Source organism: Narcine bancroftii, chromosome 5, assembly GCF_036971445.1.
Source record: "Narcine bancroftii isolate sNarBan1 chromosome 5, sNarBan1.hap1, whole genome shotgun sequence".
Lineage (NCBI taxonomy): Eukaryota > Metazoa > Chordata > Chondrichthyes > Torpediniformes > Narcinidae > Narcine > Narcine bancroftii.
This window is the reverse complement of record NC_091473.1, coordinates 41,101,720-41,116,583: the sequence shown is the minus strand read 5'-3', so window position 1 is coordinate 41,116,583 and position 14,864 is coordinate 41,101,720. Positions and strand designations below refer to the sequence as shown.

Sequence of the window (14,864 nt, the reverse complement as noted above, 5' to 3'; positions counted from 1 at the left end):
CCAAGCCACTTGAGGCTGGGCTTAGTCTTATCCAGAGTACATTTTATGCCCTTGCTATTTTTTTGGAGATTTAAAAAAAAACTGTTTCCAAAATGGAGAAGTAGAAACACCTTGATGAACGGCTTAAGCCAGAAATGTTGGTTTTGTATCTATCTTTGCTGCATAAGGTACACTGTTTGACCTGCTGAGTTTCTCCAGCATTGTGTTTTTACTTCAATCATGGTAATATGGTAATTAGGAATCTATTTCCTTGACCTGATTCCATGAGACTTTCTTGGGGTCCAGATTCAGTGATGAGAACTCCTTACTACCTGTATATCACTGTGCCACTGCTGCAGGTGATGTCTTCTGCCAGTGGGTCAGGACTTATCAGGGGCTGATGATGGAGGAGTTGAGTATCTTGTCTGCAGTGAATGATTCTGTGAATATGACTGTCACATGAATTTGCATTCCCAATTTCATTTCAGTTCTTCATTGTTAATGATGAGAACTTTGAGGGTGCTTGACTGGTATCTGCTTTTGCATGTCCACATTCATGGCTTAAGTTGATGAGAGGTGGTCTGTTTGGACTCATTCTTTCTCAACCTGAACATGTGAATTTGTACCAGACTAGTGAGTGCTGTTAATAGAACCAGTGTTTGTATTAACATCTGGAGGGTTCAAGCATTTATTTGTCAAGTTGTTATTTATGCTTGCTTTTGTGTGACTTTCATTCAGACTTTAAATTATGCTGCGTAACAAATTTTTTCAAAAGGTTTGCTTCCTGAAAAAAGGGATTATAATAGACAATATCAAGCTGAACACAAAGATGATTTCAGATTTGCTGTATCATGTAGGAAGTTGGAGAAACATTAAATTAACTTTTATTGAATGTAACTTGTTTAATACATCATGATACTGACACATTGCATTAATTCAACTGACCTAAAAATGCTTTGCTGTTGATTGACTCAGCATTTGATGCCTCTCGTGTCATTGTCCAACAATAGTCAGATAGCATTGATGGATTCCAGTTGCCCTGATGCTACTTTTCCATGATCACAATATCCTGGTGAAACTTTTCACCATGTTTGTCATCGACTACACCAAGGTCATTAGGGAAGAAGACCAAGTGCGAATGCAGAAAATGAATTTTTAATGACCTATTGCACTTTAGGGCTTTGTAGGTTTGAAGATGACAAAATATGACAGGAAATCACAAAAATATTATATCTGGGTGGGGGGAAAAAAAGGTAAATAGTAGGAAAATTTCATGGTGATTTTTGTGATCAGCAGCTCACAATCCTTAAAATACACCTAAAAGTGTTCAGGAAGCGAAATCATTGTTGTCCAGTGTGTTATCGTGGTTGTTTGAAATTGTGGTGATTTAGTTTAGTAATCTAGTGTATAGTGATTAGGTGAGTGTTTTAATGTAACTCTTGGTATTTGTGTTTAAAATTGTAGATAGGAAAAAAAAATACTGCAAAATCTCAGTGAGGAGGCTAATGGCTTCAGTCAGGGTTTTAATGGAATGGGGAAAAGCAGTGGGAAATGTAGTCCAACAAGTAGCTAATAAGGTATGTGATCGCAGGAAAAGGCTTGTAAATATAATCAAAGAGAGTACCAGGCCCGAGGAATGAAATGAAGTGTTTTGAGAGTCTTGTATTGAAGCATGACTGCTCCTATCTGAGCAGTGACATGGATCCATTCCAATTTGCCTACCCCAGCAACAGATTTATGGCAGATGCCATCTTACTGGCTCCACGAAAAGCTCTGGAACATCTGGACAGCAAAGACACACACATCAGGATGCTCTTTATCGACCACAGTTTGGCATTCACACCATCATCCCCTCAAAATTGATCAGCAAATTCCAAGACCTGGAACTCAAAACCCACTATTTAATTGGATCCTGAATTTCCTCACCTCAAGATCACAATTAGTGAGGATTGGTAAGAACATCTCCACAATCTCCATCAGTACTGAAGCACCACAGGGCTCTGTGCTCTACTCACTTTACACCCACGTCTGTGTGGCTTGGTACGACAGTAACACTATCTACAAATTTGCTGATAATACCATGGAGGTGGGTTGTGTAAAAGTCGGTCATGAATTAGCACACAGGAATGAGATTGAAAACTTGGCTGAATGGTGTACTAACAACAACCTCACACTCTATATCAACAAATCCAAGGGCTGATTGTGGACTTCAGGAAGGGAAACTCAGAGATGTACAATCCAGTGATCATTGTGGGAATCAGAGGTGAAGAGGATGAGCAAATTTAAATTGTAGGGAGTCACTATTTCAGAGGTCCTTTCTTGGACCGAAGACACAAATATCATCACGAAGAAAGCACGTTAGCACCTTTCAGAAATTTGTAGAGGTTTGGTATGACATCAAAAACCATGGCAAACTTCTACATATGTGTAGTGGGAAGTGTGTTAACTGGCTGCATTGCATCAATGTCTCTGAGCAAAAAAGCTCTGCAAAAGTTAGTGGATGCAACCTCGTACATCACAGGCAAAACTCTCCCCACCATCAAGAAAATCGACATGGAGCACTGATGTCTGAGAATAGTAAGCAATTATCAAGGATGCACACCACCCAGTACATGCTCTGGTTTTGCCATAGCCATCAGGAACAAGGTATAGGTGCCACCAGACTCAAACTACCGGATTCAGGAACCATCGGACTCCGAAACAATAAACTCAATTTCGAGACTCCTTTAAGGACTTTTACTTTGCATGTTATTTATTACTGAATATTTATTTTCTGTATTGCACAATTTGTTTGCACTTCCTACTTATTTACATTTCTCTTTTGTCTACTGACCTTCTCTTGAATACAGTTTTATTTTGCACTACCAATAAGTAGAAATTCTGCCTGGCTTGCAGGAAAAACAATCTTGGGGTTGTATGTAATATCGTATATGTTCTCTGACAATAAACCTGAGCCTTGAACTTTTTTTGAACTTTGGATGCTCTTCTCACAGATGAAGTCTCCAGGGATAAGGCTCCACCTGCCTGTACCCATGCTTTCTTGTCGGTTCCTTTTTTCCCTTCTATGGACTTTATTGTCTTAGCTCCTGCTCTACCATCGTAGCCACTTCTTGCCAAAGCCTCGACTTCCCTCTCTCAATCTGACCCACTCACATGATGGCCACTCCAGTTTATCTCTCACCTACTTAAGATGTCCTGTCTCCAACACTCTTGTTTGAACTTCCATTTGCTAGAAAATAAACTTGCCAGAACAGCACTCACCTGCTTAAGCTGTCGTGCTGCATGAGAAATTAAATTTACTGAACAAAATGGTTACTGATAATATAAATGTGACTCTGTCAGGACTGCTTCAACATATTAGTAATTTGGCCTTTTTTGTGTATTTGTACAAACTATATTTTGTATTTAAATTGATTGGTTAGGATTCTTAGATAAAGAATTTAATATTGGTTGACGAGTGCGTGAATGTTATTTTTTCATAAAAATACAGTCCTAGAGAAGAGATTTTTTTGGCATTTAATGCAAAATGTCTTTTTCAGATAGAAGAAATCAAAAACATTGGGACCTTGCCATGCCTTGAGAAAGTCTTTCTAAACAACAATCCCTTGAGCATCATTCCTGATTACAGAACAAAGGTTCTTGCACAATTTGGAGATCGTGCCTCAGAGGTAACAGAAACAGGAATAGTAAAATTGCAAGTAGAAATATGTAACATTGTATGGACTGTTAATCAGTTAGAAAGCTCAATTGCCATTAAATTATTTGAAATCCATAATGGGTTTGTATCTAAATCATTGAAGAAAATGTATTTTTAAGCAAACATTTTCATTACTTTTTTTTATTGAACCATTTTCACTGTGCCATGTAAATGTCGTGTAGTCTTTCCCTGAAAAATGCATCACTCTTTTAAGAAACTTGATATAAAAGTGACAGGATAAAACAACTTGACAAAAGTTTTGAATCGTTGCAGACCCTATTGTGCAAGGAGGACATCTTGTATTCTCCTCTCCACAAATGATTTTTAATTTCAGGGCTGTGTTGGTCTTGTTATTATGACATTGTAGCGTGTTGTGCACAAGCGCAGCAAAGTGACTGTGTCAACAGGCTGAGAGCTCAAATAACACAACTGCTCCACTTTGAATTCTGTGCTGAAGCCTTTAAGGCTTTATCTGGCCCTGCCCCTTGCGTTCTGGAGCTTGCATCATGCATTCTTCCAGTCTGGAATCTTTCCTGTGGCTGCCCTACTGACCGCACGAAACAAGCGGGACCAGTTCGCCACTATAACTATGTGTATCGTCACCACCCCCCCCCAAAAAAAAACTGGCACCGATGGTCTCATGATGCAACGAGGGTGAGGCTTGCTTTTTCAGTGGCTGATCCTTATGTACTGGTGGGGGAACTTGTACTGGTTGTGACAAGTTCAGGTGGGCTGGTTTCAAGCAGTCTTGTGTGAACAGTTCCTCCTTTGCCCCCAATCTCGAGTTCCTTTGCAGCACCTTGTAGGGTCCATCCTAGGGGTACTGAAGGGGAATCCTATGTGCACCCCTTCGCACGAAGACCTACTCACAGAAGGATGTCTGGGAGGTAGTTGCAAGGTGGCTGACCATGTTGCAATGGTGGTGCAAGTGAGCCCAATTTGTCGCGCAGTCTTGCATACGACTGGTGTGTTGGTGGTTTGGTTGGGTGCAGCAGGAAGGAACTGGCCCAGGACTGCAAGGGTCTCGCCGTAGACTAGTTTGGCTGAGGAGGCTTTGAGGTCATCCTTGGGCACTGCATATTCCCAGGAGAACCCAGAGTATTTCTTCTACCCAGTTTCATTTCTCAAACCGTGCTATCAGTGCTGATTTCAGGTGATGATGGAAGCACTCATCCAGCCAGTTGGCCTGAGGATGGTAGGCTGTGGTGCGATGGAGTTGAGTGCCCAGGAGTTTGGAGGGCTCTTTCCACAGGGCAGAGGTGAACTGGGCTGCTTGGTCGGTCGTCATGTGTGCTGGGACGCCAAAACGGGAGATCCAGGCTGCAAGGAAAGCCCTAGCACACATATCGGTGGACACATCCAGGAGAAGAATAGCTTCTGGCCATCGAGTGAACCTGTTCACCACTGTAGGCAGGTAGCGTGTCTCTTGGGAGACTGGTAAGGGCCCCAATATGTTGAGGTGGATGTGCTAGAACCTGTGGGTCAGAGCGTCAAACTGCTGGACGTGGGGCTTGGTGTTCGCTGGACCTTTGCAGTCTGGCAGTACATGCAGGATTTTGCCCACTCTAATTTCCTTGCATAGGCCATGCCAGACATATCGGAAGGTTACCATCCTCACTTTTATTCGGATGGAGGGGTGAGATAAGCCGTGGATCATGTCAAAAACTGTTATCCATTGGGCAAGGACCAGTGGTCGGTGTTCGCCCATAGAGACGTCGCAGAGGAGAGTAGTGCCATTGGTGTCAAGTGGGAGGTTCTGGAGCTGCAGTCCTGGAACCGCAGTCCTGAAGCTGTGCGTCTCAGGGTTGTCCTGCTGGGCTCAAGCCAGGTCATGATAGTCCATGACTTGCGACAAGGCGTTGCCTGCTAGCCTGGAGAATGCATCAGTGACAACGTTTTGTTTGCCTGAGAGATGCCATATGGAGGTGGTGAATTCAGAGATGTAGGATAAGTGCTTCTGTTGTCGGGCAGACCATGGGTCGGAGGACATAGAGAAAGTGACTTGTGATCCATATAGACATTGAATGGTCACCCCTCCAAGAAGTAGTGGAAATGGCAGACCGCCAAGTAGAGGGCGGTTGCAGGTGACAACTGAAGAAGGCGAGAGGTCTCCATAAGTTGTCCACCGAAGCCAGCGTGAATGACCAATTGAAAGTGGTCTTGTCAAAACATACAGGAATTCGCCTCTCACCAGAAGTTTGAATGACTGTTGTTGGCTGTGCTCAGGGAGGGGCCGTGAGGTCTTGTGCATGTCTTGAGCAATATAAGGGGCATGATGGTTATCTCTGTCCATGAGGAGCCTGTGTCACGAGATGCTGTCCCAGACGTGGAGAGGGCTGTTCGGTTGGACACTAATGGCGACTGGCCCCAGCGCTTCCCAGAAATGAGCACAGCTGGTGACATCTGCATGCTGATGCCCTCCAATGCTGATGGTAGAAACACCATTTTGGGTCTTCTGGTGGGGTGGGGCAGGGCCTGTTCACATGGTGGACTCTGTAATGCGGTTGACTGAGTCTATGGTTTCGCGGTTGGAGCGATAGAGAACGTCTGCTCATGCCACGATCTTGCGGGCGGGTCGCTGAAATCAGCATTGGCCAATAGGATTCTGATGTATTTGGGCATCTGATCGAGAAACGCCTGCTTGAACATGAGGAAGGGCTTGTGCCCTTCTGCCAGGGTGAGCATTTCATCCATGAGAGCGGACGGGGTTCTGTTGCCTCGGCCATCCAAATGAAGGAACCTGGCAGCCCTCTTGCACTGTGAAAGTCTGCACATGTTAATGAGGAGGTTTTTAAGGGTCACGTATTTATCTTCCTTTGGCAGCGCCTGGATGAGGTCATCGACCTGTGAGGTGACTTCCTGGTCAAGCGAGCTGACAACATAGAAATATTTTGTTGAATCAGAGATTACCTATTTTATTTGGTACTGGGCCTCCACTTGGCAAACTAGTTCGTCCAGAAAGTTGGCAGCTTCAATGCAGCGGTGCCTATGGCTGTGGGGCCCATTATGCCGAGTCTTCAGGGCATGGAGACTTGTCAGGGTCACCGGTGAAGCGTGTTTTGTGCGAGCCCAGCAAAGAGACTGAGACAACAGGCTGAGAGCCTGAGTAACACAACTGCTTTACTTTGAATTCCGTGCTGCAGCCTTTAAGGCTGTGGCTGGACCTGACCCACGGTGACGTAATTGTTCACATGCTCTTCCAGTCTGGATTGGAAGAGAAGGTCCCGCAATGTCATCTTTGCCGCGGCTGTCCCGCTGACCGAGCGTGACAAGCAGGGCTGGTTCGCCGCTACAACTGTGCATCGTTGCCACAACATCCCCAATTGAATTGCAGTGTCTCTTTGGTATTCTCTTTACATCAGTGGTTTTCAACCTTTTTCTTTCCACCCACATACCACTTTAACATAGGTGCTCTGTGATTAGTAAGGGATTGCTTAAGGTGGTATGTGGGTGGAAAGAAAAAGGTTGAAAACCACTGTTTTAATCATACCTAATTGATTCATTATGCGCACGGTTTCATAACTTATGACAATTTTTCTCAAGCAAAATATTTCAGTAACAATTGGGTCTAGAGCAATGATTCTCATCCTTCCCTTTCCACTCACATGCCACCTTAAGCAATCCCTTACTAATCACAGAGCACTGATGGCATAGGAATTACTTAAAGTGGTATGTGAGTGGAAAGAAAAGGTTGAAAACAACTACTCTAAATGCTACAACAAAATCTGATGGCCTGCATTGAAACATTCTAAAAGCTTTGGCGGTGGTAATGGCAGATGCTTCAGGATGAAGTTTGAAAATTCCCCATTCACTAAATGCTGAAAAACACAGTGAATGGAAACTAGCATGTATTGTATACAATTTAAGAGAGAGTTTGGGAAATGGGCAGGTGTGTGTAAGTGAAGGTCAAAGATAGAGTAAATAAATGCAGCTGAGAGATCAACCTGTCCCCTCATCATGGGTGTCTTGGTCTATAGAATTGAAGTACCTAGTTGAAGGGTGAAAAGAAGTTGAAGATAAATGTTTCCTTCAGAGCATGGGAGGGATCTGGAACTTGTGGTTTGAAAGATTGGATCAATATCTTGAACCCTTATCAAATTTAATTAGCAAAAGCCTAATGCTGGAAGCTGGAATTGTGTTAGACAGCTCTTCTGTGACTGGTATGGATATAACAGGCCAGTTGGCCTCCTATATTGTATATTCTTTGATTATGAGAAAAGATATCTGTCAGAAATTGCCAAGTTAGATTTCAAGAGGCTGTTTCTTTTGGATTCGGGAGTTTGGAACCAGGATAGAGGACTCACAATTTATGACTTGGACCAAGAGAGAAATTTTTGTGCAGATGGCTTTGAAAACCTTTGCTTCCTGTAAGCAATCAGAGGAAATGGGAATTGGATGACTCAATAAATAAGGTGCAGGCAGCTACAATATTATCAAGATTTACTTCTGATATTACTTGTGTTCCTGTCTTCTAGGTCTGTTTAGATAATACTGTTACAACAGGAAAAGAACTTGATACAGTTGAGGTGCTGAAAGCAATTCAGAAAGCAAAGGAAGCAAAAGATCGAATGAATAGTACAGATAAAAAAGTAAGTTTCCTGTAATAAAACTTGTTTTTCAATGTAATTTTGAATTTTTGTTTTTGTTATTTAGTGTTGAATAACCAATATTGAGTTTATTGCCAATGGAGAGGGGTGAGGGGGGTGGAATTAGGGTAAAAGTCAGGTATCATGCACTGGCTTTTCTTGATGGCCTTCAAAAGCATGAGTAGCAAACTTATGACTGGATTTAATAGCCTTTGCTTTGTCAAGCTTGAAATCTAATTACTTTGGAGTCTATGGTATTTGATTAGGTGTCCACAAATCTTTAAATAATATTTATCTTGGAAAGTGCTTTAGGAAAGCAAAGGTGTGTTTTAGGATATTTTTAATGTTTTTTGCTCTTGTTTCCTGCCTGCTTGCTGACACGGTGCTCCGTCTCTGCTTTATTAAACTTGGCAATGTGTGTTGTCTTAAATAAGTACATTTTTTTGTTAGATCAGTGAGGAAACAAGACTTGCTGCTCAAGGGTCCAAACCTAGCTACTCTTCTTATGTTGCTTGTCCTCCTTCTCTGCTGCACCATGCTGCCAGCTCCAGCCAAGGTAATCGTGTATGTATCGGGCTGCTGGTGTGGACCATTTAAAAAAAACAAAAAAAAATAAAAAAATTCTGGTGCTTGCTTATCCGCAATGATATGTGTGCACATTAAGGGATTGTCCATTACCATTTCTAACTTGTTCACAAAGAATTCCAGTTGCAGGTATTGTATTAAGTGCTTTTAGTTACATATTTTCAAAATCATGGTATTGGTCAGTGGCTGAATTTTACTTTTGTTTGTAGTAAGTATTGTTTATGTTTCTTGATGTATTGAGGTTCATTTTCCACCTCTTACTCAGCACTTCGGTCAGAATTGAATAACTAGATAGATAAGTTCCTTGCGTTCTTCATAACTAAAACTGATTGCTTTTGAGAGCTTGGTGCTTGTAACTTTTTAAAATTTGCATGTTAAAGTAGCCGAATAGCAACAAGAATGCTTCTTTCCCATTCTCTGTTACTATAAATATCTTATTTTTAAAGAACCTCTTCCAAATGTGCTTCTACGAACCATTCAGGCAGCACTTACCAGATCATAACGATTGGCTCCCAAATTCTGCGTTCTGATTTTCCTTAAGTCCTTGGTGCTCTAGTTACTGTGAGTGGAACCATTTGTTTATATTCTGTTTAAACTCCTTCATTTTCTGATAAACAAAACAGTAATGAGTGTTTATCTGCTTAATTTGTCATTTTTGAGGGAAAATTGTCACTGTTGATTTTCATCACCATTTAAAAATGTTTATTTGGTGAAACAACAGGTTCCACTGGTGGTACTTTGGGGGAAAAAAAACTGCAGATGCTGGTTATTGAAAATAACGAAAGAAAATAATTGAATCACTCAGCAGGTCAGGCAAAATCTGTGGATGTGATCATTATTAGTCTCGGGTTGAGAACTCTTCTGCCTTTGTGTGGGCACAGATCCTGTTTTTAGTTGCTATTTCCCAATCTGGATCTTTGCTGTGCTGACTAAGGTGGAACCTTTTTATTTTATGATGTTTACACTGCAGGACAAATATACCTGTCAAACACTGAATTAATCAGGAAAATTTATAGCTGAAGTGTTTGTCAGAATATTTATTTGGGTCCAATCTATTCACAATGTATCCATAAATTCCACAATACATGTTATGTGAATGACCTCCCTCCTCCCCTCACCCAAATGACTGGTCTCATTGGCTTTAAGGTGAAACATTTGCCTTGGTGTTTGGCTGTCAGATCGACTGTGACATTCCTTAGTTGGGAGGATTTATCTAAAAGCTCTTGTTAAATTCTATACTGTATTTAATATCTCCAGGTTACCTGGAGTATTTATTTTTTGGGTTTCCCAACCTCAACAACTGCACTCACCACTTCACAGCTATCCATGCTGAACTTTCATCAGGGCGAAATTGCATGTCACTGTGATTAGCCTCATTAATTACATTTTCTGTACTATTTCAGAATGCTGCAGACCAGGTATGCTCTCTGGTTTAAAAATAAATATTTAATATTTATACATCAAAGCTGTAATTCCAATTTTGCTCTTTATGAATATAAATATGGAATATTCCTATTGCAGAAGTAAATACTAAATCAGCCCTAATCATCAATCTACATCAAAGTGAGAGTTTGACTCCTATGGCTTCTGCAATTACCTCAGGAGCCTCTGGCACAACAAATCTGAATGGAAGCAAGAACAAGGTAATTACAGCCATGCATTGTCTTGCATCAGGGTTATGTTCTGGAAGTCAGGACGCAAATCGATTTGGGCGTAAGTTTATCATTATAAGTGAAATATATTGTTTAACGTGATACCATGATGCACATACTTATTTACCTCAACATCTATATTGTACGTACACGTGTACATATACATATTATAGATTTCAATTTCATATATGTACTATAAGTTAGGTGTATACTATGTACCATTATACGGCTGGCAGCGCAATCGCTTTTTGTCTTTTGAGCCCACATGTTGAATGTGTGACTTTACGACCACTAATGCCCACCAACGTTGGTCCTGGGGTAAATTTAAAAAAATTATTAAGCCCTTATGGTGACCTCTGGCGTATCTGTGATCGGACTTTACTTGATTGGGACAAGTCTGGCTGTAAATGTATTTCAAAATTGTTAACCAATAAAAAATGGAAAATTGCTAATATGTGGCCTACATTTTTTAAAATATTAGTTGCATTGTAAATGCCAGTTATTTATATTTTTTGTCTGTTTAATGTCATGAAATCCCCACCTCTCTTGAGAATGTTGGTCAAAGCACATGTTCACCAAAATGAAAAGTGTCCCCTTGCATGTCATTGTGATCAGACTCATTAATTACATTTTCTGCACTATTTCAGAATGGGGCAGACAAGGTACATGATTCGGGGGAGGGGCTAATAACGGAAATGTTTAAGATTTGATGGGTGTATGTTTAAAAAAAAAAAAAAAAAAAATTCCTCTCATGGGAGAGAGCAATCAAATAAGGCATAACTTTAAAAACAGCATTGGGGATGATGGCATGCTTGTTAGTTAGAGAAATGTGGAACTGTTTCATCTGTAGTTCGAGGCTAGTTCATGTGGAAAATTTCAAAACTGAAATGAAAGGTTCTTAAGAAATAATGAAGAAAAGGAGGCAACTAATTAAGTTACTGGTTTGTTGTAATTTATTTTAAAAGTGGAATATTATTAAGGACTGAATGATCACTTTGCATTCCCCTTTTTGAAGTAAAAACAAAAATACTGGAGGAACTCAGCAGGTCTCTGAATCTCTGTGAGACCTGCTGAGTTCTTCCAGCATTTTTGTGCTTTTACTACGATCACAGCATCTGCAGACATTTGTGTTTCACTTCTGATGTTTAAAGACAGAATCCCTAATCCTGTTTAGTAATTGTTTTCTCTTTTTTGCCTCAATCTCTGAAGATTTGGTTTGCAGATTTCTGAAAGCTCATTTCATTTGACAAAATTCTGGCAGTGAGGCAGTCGCTTAGTTTAATCAACTTTCTATACACCTTGTGGTTTGAGTGACTTGTAAGAATTGGAGTTTGAAGCAGTCATTTGAAGGCAGTTTTGTTTGTTTTAACTTTTCAAATCTTACCGGGTGATGTGCATGCAGCAAGACCTAACTAAAACCTACTTTCAAATGTTGAACTTGTGTAAAACTATAATCAGATTTTAGCAACCTAAAATATAACAGATATTTCATCATAAGTTGTATGGAGTTGTTGTGGAGTGATGGTATTTAGGATTAAATATTTGGATTTGGTTTTGATTTTAAAAAAAAAAGCTTGTAATTAACCTATGAATTGCAAATATTTAAAATCTGGACAATCAAGGGGATACTTTAATTGACAGCCTGTTCAAACATAATAGGCTGTATAGCCTCCTACCAAAATTATTATTGTATTTGTAATTTTTAAAAACATTATTGCAGATTATCATTGGAATATACTGTTCTTGTTCTCAGGGATAAAAAAAAAACCTGAAAGGAAATTGATTCAGAAGTCTTTCAAACACTTGGTTCCATTGAAGAATACAAAGAGCAAGAGAGCAGATGCTGGAATCTTGAGGAAACAACAGCAGGTCAAACAGCATCTATGGGATGAAATGTAATTATATCACCCCCTGTCCTCTTGTCTTCAAAAAGGATCCAGACCCAAAACATTGACTGACCATTTCAACCCCTGGATGCCTTCTGACCTGCAGAGTTCCTCCAGCAATTGGCTCCATTTGAGGATTTGGTTGAGAAAAGTGAAATATACAAGTAATTTTTATAGGAAAAGAATTATAAATTTTAAACCAGATTTTACTTTTGAGCAGTTGCAATTATATTTAAGGTTGCAAATCCGGAACTAAAATCAATGAAGAAATCACGTGAAGTTTCTAACTGTCCACAAACAAGGTATGACATTCCTGTACTATGAATAAAGAGGAGTGATTTAGTTCATTAGTTAATACTAATCATTTTGTTTGATATTTTCACTTTATTTTTCTCCTATATGCATGACATAGTTTGAATTTTCTACATTATTTGCTTGGTTCTGCACTTCAGCAAACAGATATAAATGATTTTTTTCCGAATGTTTTATTATGTCCTTGTCATATGATTAAAGGTAGATTTAATTAAATAAACAGCGAGGGGGAATCTGATGCCAACTGTATTGTTTGGATTAATCTCAAGTTCTATTCCAAATGAGTTTCTTCACAATTTTTGGTTTCCTTTGGTTGGTCCCATGGCTAAAAAAGAATGAAAGTTCTGTGATCGTGGCAATCAGAACACTATATAACTGCTGCCTGAGAGAGAATGTAAAAGGCTTGTTTATCAGAGCAATTTTGTCTGGTTGAATTGTAAATAAAGGAAAATGGATATAAAATAAATGGGAGAGGAAAAAAGGATGCTGGAGCTGTAAATTGGAGAATACTACAGCAATGAAAGACTGGATAATTACATGGATAGGAGAGGACTGGAGGGGTATGGACCGAGTGCTGGTCAGTGGAACTAGGAGGGTGGGGATTTGTTACGGCATGGACTAGTAGGGCCGAACTGGCCTGTTCTGTGCTGTAAGTGGTTATATGGTTAATTGGGAATCTGGAATAAGATTATGCTGGAAATACTCTGCAAGAGAGATAAAACTGTTTTTTGTCCAATTTTCACTGAAATTTAAATCTATTTTGTTTTTTTTACCTTCCCCCTTTTTTTAAAAAAAAGGTTTGGATCATCAGGTGCAATTACTCAAGCTGATGTGCTGAAGTCATCACATGATCCTGAAGTGACTCTTGTCCTGCCTTTTTCATGTGTGTCATACAATACCACCAATCTTGACTTTGCTGCCCATTTATCTGGAATAATTAATCAAGCTATACTGAAGCAACATACCACTGAGACCTTACTTGACTGCCAAGGAAACTCTGTTAATTATCCCAAGGTCTTCAGTAATGAAGCTGGATATTTTGAAATGGGTCCAGATCAAGGTGATTGTATTTTGGGACGTAATACAAACATTGATCTTGCCAGTATTTCTGCAAATTTAGAAGCTGAGGTACTGAAGGTATTGTGGACTCTTTGTATACAGGTGAACAAGGAATTAAGATTGTTTGTATCTTGCATTGTGCTGACTGACAGTGCTGTAGCTCTATTTCGGATTCCGCACTGTGAACCTTTCGGGAAAATGCAACATGTTATTTCCCAGATGCAACTTGTTCTTTGTCTTCCTTGTTCAGAAATTTTGGATGTGTTCTTTGAAGTACCAGAAATGTGCCTTTCAATGAAAATTAAAACACATGGTTGTTTCTTCCTTATATCTGATTCTCAGAATCTTAAAGACTTCAACTCTTGTTTAAAGGCTGTCTTACATAAATGGTCAGTACCTATTTCAAGTTTGCCTGGGGATTATGAAGAGCCCCTTATGAAAGACTTCATTATTCAGCTTTTAGAGCATCAGCAGCTGGCACTAAATGATGGTGACATTAAAGGTAGCTTTGTGGCATATATTTTGATCAAAGATAACCTCAAACTGTGGAGTTGGTCAGAAGAGTTGAATTCCTCTGTTTCACAGACTGAAATGGTCAGTGGTACAGACTTGAAAAACAGGAATACTCTGCCTTCTGAAGTTTGTTCAGTAATTGTTCCAGGAAGAGAAGAGAATACCAGACCTGTGTATGTACCTTGTCTTCTGATTTTGACAGCTCAATATCTTTATTTCATAAGGATAGATTTCTACAGGGCAGCAAAAAAGTGTCTTCATCCTGAAGAAATTCCAAGATGTCCATTTCAGTTGAACCGAATTTCATTCACCACATTGCTTTTAAATCCAAAGCAAGGATCGGATTCTGTTGAAACAGTGGCATTTTGGGATGGTCATGTACTTGAATTCTTGATTGGATACCAATTGGCCACGGCTGTTTTTGTGCTACCTCATGAAAAGTTTCGCTTTCTGTGCATGTTTAGTCAACTGAGAGCAAGCTTTCAGGGTGTCAAATCAATTATAGTGCACAGAAGTTGTCCAGATCACTCCTACTTGATGAAGCGTTCCACAGATGCAACTGGTCACTCTTCGGAAACGGAAAGGTAATAACAAG

At 40.0% G+C, this 14,864-nt stretch overlaps 1 protein-coding gene across 17 annotated transcripts in view; it reads left to right on the top strand.

Annotated features, from left to right (window-relative positions):
* Positions 1–14,864, top strand: part of nisch (nischarin) — a 78,611-nt gene that overhangs the window by 40,698 nt on the left and 23,049 nt on the right. For 7 of the 17 annotated variants that reach the window (XR_011357480.1, XR_011357481.1, XM_069937220.1 and 4 more), the window contains exons 11-16: positions 3,519–3,647; positions 8,152–8,265; positions 8,713–8,818; positions 10,369–10,490; positions 12,623–12,687; positions 13,495–14,853. Coding sequence is in view for 14 of the 17 variants with exons in the window: in XM_069937220.1 (XP_069793321.1) it covers positions 3,519–3,647; positions 8,152–8,265; positions 8,713–8,818; positions 10,369–10,490; positions 12,623–12,687; positions 13,495–14,853 (1,895 nt within the window). In the remaining 3 variants the exon portion in view is untranslated. The other 10 variants (XM_069937227.1, XR_011357482.1, XM_069937225.1 and 7 more) reach the window with 10 other exon arrangements.